Source organism: Etheostoma spectabile, chromosome 21, assembly GCF_008692095.1.
Source record: "Etheostoma spectabile isolate EspeVRDwgs_2016 chromosome 21, UIUC_Espe_1.0, whole genome shotgun sequence".
Classification (NCBI taxonomy): domain Eukaryota; kingdom Metazoa; phylum Chordata; class Actinopteri; order Perciformes; family Percidae; genus Etheostoma; species Etheostoma spectabile.
Window position 1 is genome coordinate 1,595,085 of NC_045753.1, and position 11,195 is coordinate 1,606,279.

Sequence of the window (11,195 nt, forward strand, 5' to 3'; positions counted from 1 at the left end):
AGAACATCTGAAAAAGTTGTAAATACCTGAAAAAAAAAAAGATACACTAAAACAAAGACCCAGTTTAAAAAAGTGATCCAACCCACTTCTTTGAAAGCCAAACCAAAAAGGTCTGTTATAACATTTTGAATTGCAAAACTATGCAAGATGAAATCTTTTGGTAGCCGGGCCTGCCTGATAGCAAACTGAGTAACGGAGTTTGATGTGTAAAATTGGCAGAATGACAAAAAAAAAAAGAAACGTAACAAACTACTTCCTAAGTTCCAAAACAAAAAATGTACCCATACAGACTAGACTCAGTGCTCTGAATATTTTTCCGTCGATATAAACAAATTATTGAGATTTGTTTCCCTCGAAAGAGCAATTTCAAATTTGCATTTCTATGTAGCAGAAATCAGATCACTGCAGAGGGCTTGGTGACGTGGTGACATGGAATAGGGGGGCTACATGGAAAAATAAAATGGATCTGATGTTCTTTGGAAATTATGAGATCTAAGTCCAAGAAATTTACCCCAAAAGCTTTGAGAAACAGCTTCCTTTCCATTGCAGGGCATGAGTGTGTTTGCCATTCGGCAGTTACTTTTGTGGGTGTGTGTGTTGCCTGCCTGTGTGCTGCGGTCCGTCTCTGATGGTGAAGAAGTCGATGATCCTGGAGGTGAAGTCCAGAGCCACGTGTGTTTTACTGTGGATCACTGTGATACAGTGTCTGTCCCCGTAGCTGGCTCTGGGCATTCCACCGCTGAACAGGAGGAACGGAGGCCTACACAGACACACACACACACACACACACACACACACACACACCACACACACACACACACACACACACACACACACACACACACCACACAACACACACACACACACAGACACACAGACACACAGACACACACACCTCAGATTAATGTGCAACGACAGGCCATGTGACAGTCCTGGGTAATAAGTTAAACATTAGAAAGGTGAGGACGTAAGAAACCACTTCCACTGAGGGAGGGAGGGAGGGAGAACAGATGTCACACATCCCACTGGTGAATAAAGCAAACTCACCCTTCTTCTGTAGGTAGCTGAACTATTTTGGAAATGGCCTTGCAGGGGAAGTGTCCTGCAGCAATAAAAGACAAGTCATCATCAGCCTCCAAAAAAAAGAAAGTGCACATTTCATGCAGCAAAGAGAAATATGCAGCGGACAATTCTTTATGCTCACCATAAGGAATGTCGGATTTCTCCTCGTCATCGCCCTCGCCACTCACCATCCATTGGCAGTAACTCCCATCGCTGTGTGAACTGAGAATGTAGCCTCCGTCCTCTGTCCACCAAACACTCTCCAGTTGCTACGGTTACATGGAAAAATACAAAGAGGCAAATGCCAAGATTGAGCGCGCTGGTTGCAACCACAGCTTATGCAGGACGTGCTGGTATTCAGGTCACGGCCCCACACCGAGCTATAGAACAGTACCTGTGTGGCAGGGATGTGGTGGACAGCACGCTGTTTCTCCAGATCCCAGATGACCATGAGACCTCGTCCGTAGCCAATAACAACCTGGTTCGGGTTGACCGGGTTCTCCTGTAAGGCCTCTACGTGTTCCAGATTCCTGCGGCCGATGTAGTCGTCTGGGACACTGGAAGAGACGGGGGGGAAGAGGATAAACATGGGGGAGAGGAAAGAATGAAAGAGACACGCATCAGGAAGACTGGAGACAGAACAAGGCCTGTAACAAGTATTACATCATATATTCTTTTTTTTAAACACAATATCGCAGTTTATTTGTTTAATTGCAATTAATTGCTAACATTAGTTAATGTCTTAAAAGGTGCAGGAAGTGATTCTGCACAAAGATTGTTGATATTTAAACGCAACTGCCAGAAAATACAACCCTCTGTTCAGAGCCCCCCCCCCCCCCAACCATCAAATGTCGCTGCCTGTTGCCTAATGGCTGGAACGGTGTTTTGTGGCTCGTGGACTGCTTTCTGATTGGTTTCCATTTACACAGCCAGGGCTCTGTATTAGCAGATTTTTTTTAACGCACACAGAAAATAGAAAGCTAGGAGACCGATATTCCCTGAATTTGGCAAAAAGTGTATTGGATTAACATCGCTTACTATACCTTTAAGGCATATGACTGGTAATTGTGCTTTTTTTTTTTTTAGAGAGATGCCAAATTGTGATTATATACAATAAGCATATCTAAACAAAAGCACAAATACCACTCATACGCATCAAAGGTATATACGGCCGTGCAGACATGCAAGCTGTTCCATTCTGAGAAAGCGGCTGCATGTGTTCGCAACAATGCAGAGTTTTGGGGGGTGGGAAATACAACACAGCTTTTTTTCCCCCAGACTGAATGGTGAGAAATTGTAGGGAAGCCAGGTGAAATCTGAGATGGCCAGAGTGGCTTTGGGTGGAGTGTCACTACAGCAGAACAAAAACTGAAATGGTAAGCACAACGTTTACAAAAGTACCAACATTTTGGTTGATATCGGTGATATTGCTGTACATGGAACACATTCCTAATGAATTAAACCAAAATAAAATCCCTTTCCATGTCGCAGGAGTGTTTGTTTTCTAGTTTTTGAATAGCCTGTGAAAATCAAGTCTGTGAAAGACAACATCCTCCCCGATTCATCTTGTAATGTAATCTGCGATATTGTTGGCTAGACAAAGATTTGAGTGAGCTCCTGGACACATTGATAACGGCTGCTATGAATGCTGTTGCTTTGTAGACTATTGTCATCCACTGGGGACCGTTGCACAGTAATCCCTCAAAAAGCATGGGCCTCATTATTACGACACTGTAAAGTCAGGGCTCTAAACGACGTGCGGTGTGTTGTGGTTGCCGACCTGCTGGCCACTTGGTCCAGACTAATGTTCCTCTCTTCCAGCTCTCTGAACCCTGGGACTTCAACGACGAAGACGTGTCCTCCTTCTGTCCCCAACAGCAGCAGCTCCCCGGAGGAGTGGGCCAGCACTGCCGTCACTCTGGTCACACTTGGAGGGGCGCTGAGGAGGAGGAGAAGAAGAAGAAGAAGAAGACAGAGGTGAGATCACCTGGAGGAATGAAGGACAGCTGCCGTTTGTATGAAGTTGGGCTCCAGCTAACAATTATCTCTGAATGTGCCCATTATTTTCTCAATAATTGCTCGCTCTATAAAATGTCATAAAATAGTGAACAGTGCCAGAGTATCATTTCTAAAAGCCAAAGGTGATGTATTAATACAACTGGTTTTATTAATCCAAATGTCCAAAACCCAAAAGTTACTTATTTTTCCATAATATGACAAAAATGCATACAATTAATGTATACTATCCAGGGTTTCCTCCAGTGAATTGCAAGTTCTGTAAGTTGCCCCCACCAGGCCTAAGCCACCGGGGAAAAATTTTGAATGTATTTATAAGATGTTTATTAAACTTCAGTGGGGCGGCTCAGTTGGAAACAGACGTAGTCAAATTTAGAAATTGGCAGACTAAATGAAGGGCCCTGTGGAATCTGTCTTATAGCTTCTTTAAATTCTAAATTTCACAATTCCGTCCTTGATTCTATCATCGCAGAAACTATTAGGCTCCAAATTAATGCGGCCATCAGGCTGTGACTGGCCCCCGTCGGGCCATCGTCAACAATAAAGACACTTGCCACCGGGCCGTATAACTTGACCGGGGGAAACGCCGCAATCCTCACATTTGAGAATATGAATTGGGTTGACAGCTATGGTTGAAAAATTACTGAAACAATTTGATCATTATCAAAACAGATTCATTTTCTTCTGATTAGCCAATTGATTTATTGACTAAATCGTACACTGCAAGTTTATACAGAATTCATCCAACTGGGAGAGTATGCAGTGCTTTGATGGACATGGATTTTCATGGCAAGAACTAAAGAGCCGTAGAAACTAAATCATTTTCCAGTCTGGAAGTTTGTGTTTGATCAGTCAGCTCTGCCTTTAGAACACAATTAAAAACTACTACCTCAGGATCAGGAACTTTTGGGGGGCAGAAACTGCATCCCTGAAACCTACCTGCACTGAAAAAGGGTCAAGAAAGGGGAAAGCTGTCAGAGTGTGTGTGTGTGTGTGTGTTTTACCCCGGTGGCCCAGTGAGTGTGAAGCGTCCTATCTCCAGAAGTTCAGAGTGTCCCTGGTGAGCCCTTAAAGTCCACATGTGAAGACTGTTGTCATCCAGCAGAGTCACCAGTTCAACCTAAACATGAGACACAATCAATCAATCCTGTCCAGAAGGATATTAAAAAGACATTCACTTTGTGGCTAGCAGAGAAATCAGTTCCTGTCTCCTCCTGTATGATAAACAAGGCGGGCCACTTTAAAAAGCAGAAATGCTGCCATATATGTTCTTTGACTGTACCTGGTGAGGGAGGAAGTGCACCTGTGTGACGGCAGCATTCTCATCATGTAGACCCATGAACTCCACACCTGGAGCTCCATACCTGACCACTGGTTAAGGGCAGACTGGATTTGTGATTTGTGACAGTCCTATAAGTCATAAAGTGATACACTTCTTTCACAACAAAACAGTTTTACAAGGTGTGGAACTCTCCAGCTGCCTCTCAGTCTGCACTGCAAAATGCATGCTGAATTGTCTATTTTTCAAACATTGGTTGTGCTTTATGAAGTTGACGTTAGAGAGTGACGTATGTATCTATGAGTCCCTCATCCGGAATGGGAAATCAACTTCTGCCTGCTCTCCTAAATTCTTGCAGGTTCGCAAGCATGCTATTCAACGTAAACGTCTGAGTAAAAGGGTTAGGGTTAGAAAGATGAGCTCAAGCAAGCAAGACCATTTCTGTGGCCATCTTATGAGTCGCTTATCAGTAGTAAAAAATCAACTGACCAATTTCCTGCTGACTCTGCTACCGAGACAGGAGGAAAAAGGTGAAGATGGCTACAATCACGACTACATGGACAAGCAAGACCACCTCTGCGTCCATCTCCATCTCTGCATCATAGGGGGCACCAAGGCAAGCATGCAGGAATTGAGCACGGACTGTGGCGTCCTGTGGGCCAGTGTGCAGGCGTCGGACGGTGATTACCAGCCAGACTTTAGGGGCTGTAGCTGTAGTTCACCGAGACATGGCAGGATGCTGGAGTTTCTGTGCCGTTCAACCGGATTTTTGTGCGCCGATCTGACGGCCACATTCTGCTTTATGATGAATCATGCTCAGGTTGAAAGAGCTGGGTCAAATTGATTGATTGATTGACTGATTGATTCCAGGGGGCCACTAAGTTCTGGGTTAACCAACGTCACTGAGCATAACCTTGATGATCTTGGATAACTGGTAATCAGCTGGCTCAGTTAACTCTGGGTTTTCCTATCCAGCCATGAGCCGAGTCACGTTAAAAAGGCCGGAGCTTTAAGAGATATTGAGCTGTAGGACAATCTACCTCCACCTAGTCTATATTGAAGACGTTACACTTGGAGGATTGTTCAGGTGCTGCCGGATTTCTGGAGGACTTTGGTTACCTGGTCCTCAGATCTCTGAAGGTTAAATCCAGACAGCTAGCTAGACTATAAAAATGACTATCGCTCTTTATTCCTTGTCACTTTATTGTAAACAGAGTCATTTTGCCCATGCTGTAGGAATGATGAGTACATTTTTCCCCAGTGGAAAGCAAGGAGGTTTACACCTTCACATTTTGATGGGATCTTCTGTAGTAAACATGCTCAAGTTCAGCATACGTTACCATGGCAAATTACCTCAGTTAAAAAGGGATCCATCTCTGTACCAAAATATCTGAATGAAACATTTAAATACCTGCTAATGTAACTTGGTCAGGACCCTGTGAGCCGGGTGTCGATGAGCATGAACAATGGATTTTAATACCCTTGACTTTAATATCCCATAATGCTCAAGTGTCAAGTGAGCAAAGCGTTGCTGTGCACTGGAGGCTGACCTCAGTGAAGACAAACAACACCATACCCATGGGGGAATCACATTATCAAATGCTTTTGTGCGCTACATAAAAAAGGGCATTAAAACGTCCCCCACTTTGACTTGTAATATTCATTGAAAGATTTTCGTTCCATCTGTGCCCTCTTGCAGTTTTATCCAGGAACAATCTGCTGCATTGTACCACTGGATTACCCTAACGAGAGAAGTCACTGTGGTTATCAAAACCAGTGTGTGTCTTTGTGTCAATGGGGAGAGTGTACCGACTGGCTCCGCTGCGCTGTCAATGAGTAGAATTGTGCGAAAGGCTAGGGCGACACAGACTCCACTGTCTGAGAATGCCAGGCGGGGTTGAGCAACAGCGTGGGAAAAATCAAACACCTGAACCACGTACCCATGTGAACCGCAAAGAGGATTTAGCAGCATCATAGCTGCTCATTAGCACTGCCTGGCTCAGGTTCAAACATGCCGCTTGGATCCCTCCCTGACAACTCTTTACACACAGGTAGAGTGAAGGATACAGTTTGATGGCCCCGGAGCGGGTGCCGATGGCCAGCAGCTGCAGGGACGGACTGTAGCCCAGAGCGCTGGGCTGGTGCGGGAATCCATGCTCCACTGTCTGAAGAGGAGAAAGTAGAGAGTCAGGGGTAGGGTGAGACCAAGCTTTGACAGCAGAGACAATGTCAGGACAGGATAGGAGACTGCAGGAAAACACAGCGCAGATAAGAGCTTGTGGACGGAAGGACAGCAGATAACACAGAAAATATGAATCCCGCCGTCTTAAACCCACCCTCGGTCACTTCCTCTGCTGTGGCTGTGAATAGAATAGTATTATTCATGTGATGCAATAGTGTTTTGATAAACTTCTTGTTCAGTTAATTGTTGAATAATCAATAAGGATAAATAAAATACTTCATGTAAACACGTCAGTCTTTTTCCTCTAGTATTCTCCACGGTCCAGATGTATTAATCCAAAAAAAAAGTAAGGTGTATCAGTGCAACCAATGTAAAAAGTTAGTCTGACCCTAGATTTCCACCAACCCCATAATGACATTTTCAAGGTGTAGTGCAGGGAAATATGATCCGCCGTGAGCACGATGTATTTTATTTTGAAAATTAACTGGATGTTTTATTTAGTTTCTGTGCTCAACGTCTTTTACTGCACAACCTGACCTATGCTGAACTGCTGCGGAGCTCTCCGGCAAAAATAGAAGCTCTGCGTATTTGCTCCGGAGGGCAGGGGATCGCTGGAGCTGGGACGGAGTCAGAACGCAGCCACTCAGCAGTCAGTAAAAATACACACATGGACTTCAATGGAAGCCTATCGACTCCGTCACCCTTCCAGAACGGATCCGCAGCCGTTCCACAGTTGGTTGAAATCAGGGATGAGCCCTTTAAAGCCCTGTTTAAGGCATGATTTTTTTCATAATATGGGCACTTTAAATAAGGTTTGTGTTTGAGTTTGGAACATTCCAAAAAATTTAATTTTGACATAAAGATTTTAATTTTCACTGTAAATGCTTATTGGTTTCAAAAACTGGTAATCTGTTTTTCTAAATAATCGGTATTGGCCTTAATAAACCAGTATCGGTCGATCCCTAACGCAGACACTTATTCACCTGTTGGCATATCAATTACTCTGTATGATCCAGCAGTCTTTACCTGGCAACAGCATAGAAGAAGCTTTTTCACCAGGTTCACATTCAGCCGTCCAACACGGCAACAGCAGCAGTCATACACGTAGATACACTATCTACACAGCTATGGCTGGCCATATAGACAGTAGCAGCTGAATTATCATTAATTCCTCACATGCACATATAAACCAACAGCAGCAGTGATAGCCATCGTTGTTAAAGTCAGAGAGGTAATCAATGGTTCAGTTTAAAGCACTTACATTCGGACTTTATTGGTACTTCACAATAAAAGCTAAAATGAAAAGATCATAGCCACATGCAAAAAAAGAATGCCTCCAGTGAAGATTAAAAAATGAAACTCATGAACGCACAAAATGAAATAATCAAAATTAAGTTTATAGATAGATTTTTGACTGACTGAATCCATACACAAGTGAAATTAGCTAGCAACCTCAACGAGTTCAGTTTTTAAGATTTCATTTGATTATTAATTTTTCATCTCCACCTTATCATAGTGCCCTCAGCTTGCTCTTAAACAGAGCTGACTTGGTCTGAAGTATGTGTCAGATTGTAAACCATCTGCATTATCATGTTCTGTTTTTTTTAAATGAATACTAGTTTATGTCTGAAATTATGCATGCATGTTTTTGTGTGCATGAATCATTTATACAGCAGCACGGCGGCCCAATGGTTGGCACTGTGGCCTCACACCAAGAAGGTTCTGGTTTGAACCCGGGTTGTCCCGAGCCTTTCTGTGTGGAGTTTGCATGTTCTCCCCGTGTGTGCGTGGGTTTTCTCCACCACTGAAAACATGTATCGAAATAATAATCGATACAGCATAGTATCATGGTATTTTCAGTGGCGATAGTGTATCGATACACAGACACCAAGGATCTTTTATTATATACGTGTTGGTCAGTTTTTCCCATTTTACTGCAATAAAACTGAAGTGAGAGGAACAAACAGAGAAATGTTTCTTTTTAGATAAAACAGATGTTGACAAAGTTTCCTTTTGGGGACGTCATTTGAAATTGGGAAAAATTTGATGTTGGAAAAAAGGTTATAAATTGAAATATATATCGCAGAATATTGCAATATGTTTAAAATTGCAATAATATCGTATCGTGACGATAGTTTATCTGAAGCCGTCCCGGGCGGTCATAAGAAGGTGGTGGCTACACATTGGTGGTATTATAGAGTAGTACCCCCCCAACACTTTGGGTGTCTATGGTAAAGTGCTATTTAAATGTAATACATATGGCCTGTGGTTTTAGGTGCTGCTTGCAACTGCTTTCATCTGCTCTTGCACATTATAGAACATCTCGTTTTAACTGCAGAGCATACAAACAGGATACATTAAATAGTTTATATTTAACATGATTTTTCTAATTTAGATCCCTTCCAGTGAATTATCACTCAAATGAATATTGCTCAGAGGAGGAGGAAATTAGCTAATGTAACCACAACATCTTAAGCCGGTGTGTAGGTGTAAACCCAAAATGACAAAGCAGTAGCTTAACAAGCTATTGTAAACACCAGGTAACAACGGGTAAATCCTGTGTAGACAGATGAAGCGGAGGACCATTCTGCAGTCATCTTTTTTAGTTTAATTAGGGGTGTAATAATAAACTCAACTCACGATACGACACACGATTTTAAGTTGACGCTGAGATTTTCTTGCAATTTCTTTTTTTTAACTGAATGAAATGAGTAAAAAAAATATTCCTGTCATTTGCGGTTAAACGACAAAAGGAAGAAGCACTGGATGGCAGAAGTGGCTTTTACAACAACATTGAAGGCAACACAAGTTTCTGGAGCAGAGTCCAAAAGCAACACTAATGTCCCATCACTAGGCCCCTCTGTGTCTTTAGCTGCAGACTGTTGTAGGTCTCGGGGTTGGAACCCTTTCCATTGAAATACAGGCACACTTTACACGGATTAGCTCTCAGCATTTTAACTGTTGTCTAACTCACTAGCTAACGGTAGGCTAACGTTACCTGCTGTAACATTAACGTTATGTTAACTAGCGTTACGCCCGAGGCGGTTTAAAAATGGCATCACAGTTCATTCTTGATCTCAACCGGTTGTAATCGTTACCATTTAATTAGATTTGTAACTTATTTACGATACATCGTTACATCACTAGGTTTAATGGTACTTTTTGGGAGAGCCTGCTGCTGTTGGGATGTGTCCTGTCCTGTGTGCAGTGGTGGAATGTAACTAAGTACATTTCAGAGCCAAATGTTGTACTTTTTACTGCACTACATTCATTTGACAGCTTTACTTACTAGTAACTTTGTACTTTTTAACCGCACTAGATTAATCTGACAGCTTTACTTACTAGTTACTTTGTACTTTTTACTGCACTACATTCTTCTGACAGCTTTAATTACTAGTTACTAGTTACTTTGTACTGCACTACATTAATCTCACAGCTTTAATTACTAGTTAATTTGTACTTTTTACTGGACTACATTAATCTGACATCTTTAGTTACTAGTTACTTTACACATTAAGATGTTTGCACACAAAACACATTTAGTTTATAAAATAAATGTTTTATTATAAATTAATCTACCAAACAACAATGAATGGGTAGTTTGCTACAGTTGAAACAAATGGCCGATTTAACAATACGTTGATTGACTGAATTGTTTCCAGTTCAAGTTCTTTTACTTGTAATACTTTAACTACATTTTCTCTGATGATACTTATTATTTGATTAGGAACATTAATCAACATTTCTGTAAATGTTAGCCACCCACCTGGAGGAAACCCACGCAACACGGAGAGAACTGACAAACTCCACACAGAAAGGAACGACCTGGATTCGAACCGAGAGCCTTATTACTGTGAGGCAGAAGTGCTAACCACTTAGCCACCGTGCTGCCTGTTTAAACAGGCAAACTTTTATGTCTGAAGTTCTACCATGGATTCTGTAACTTGGTTACCTTGTTTCAAGCCATTCTAGCGTGGTATAGAAAACCTGCAGGAAGAAGCCAATGAGAGCCTGCTGTCAGCATCCTTTATCCAGCGTAACTTGGAGAGCTCATGAATAGTAATGAGGCAACATGACATCAGACTGACCAACTGTTATGATTGGTTTGATTTCTGCTCTTATTTCTTTCCAGTGGCTAGAGCTGACAGGAGGTAGCAGTACACCCCCACCCCCACCCGAGTGGCGGGGCACCTTTAAGTAACTTTTTCAATACAGGACTTTTACTTGTAACAGTATTTCTCACAGTGTGGTATTAGTACTTTAAGTGAAGGATTGGATTACTTCTTCCACCACTGGCTGTGTGTCGGGGTTCACTTGCCTTGTTGAACTGGAAGAGTTCCTGTTTGAGTCGATCTCTCTGGGACTCCTGGCCGTGTCGCCTGAACCTCTTCATCCTGTCTCAGCACCAGCGTGGAGCCTGCAGGCCCACTGACGCACGCTGCAGGGAGGAAACAAGAGCCGAGACAAAGACACAGCGTTCATTTAGGAATCCTGCAGTTCGTTTGGTTCTCAGTGGACTTTGCGACATGCTTTTTTTGCATTGCACTTGTCTGAAGAAAAGACAACCCTTATGCCATATTATGATATCCAAAATCAAAGACGATATCTTGTCTCATGTCACGATATAATATCATTATATTGGCCAGCTCTAATAGC

At 42.5% G+C, this 11,195-nt stretch overlaps 1 protein-coding gene across 4 annotated transcripts in view; it reads right to left on the bottom strand.

The window, feature by feature from the left end:
- Positions 1–10,975, bottom strand: part of llgl2 (LLGL scribble cell polarity complex component 2) — a 45,185-nt gene extending 34,210 nt beyond the window's left edge. For all 4 annotated transcript variants that reach the window (XM_032501914.1, XM_032501911.1, XM_032501910.1 and 1 more), the window contains exons 1-9: positions 10,858–10,975; positions 6,425–6,522; positions 4,361–4,442; positions 4,083–4,198; positions 2,843–3,001; positions 1,457–1,619; positions 1,205–1,331; positions 1,048–1,102; positions 606–760 (exon numbers count right to left, since the gene is read on the bottom strand). In XM_032501914.1, coding sequence (XP_032357805.1) covers positions 606–760; positions 1,048–1,102; positions 1,205–1,331; positions 1,457–1,619; positions 2,843–3,001; positions 4,083–4,198; positions 4,361–4,442; positions 6,425–6,522; positions 10,858–10,932 — 1,030 coding nt within the window. In that variant the 5' untranslated portion in view covers positions 10,933–10,975. The remainder of the gene's footprint in view (positions 1–605; positions 761–1,047; positions 1,103–1,204; positions 1,332–1,456; positions 1,620–2,842; positions 3,002–4,082; positions 4,199–4,360; positions 4,443–6,424; positions 6,523–10,857) is intronic.
- Positions 10,976–11,195: the final 220 nt, after the last annotated feature.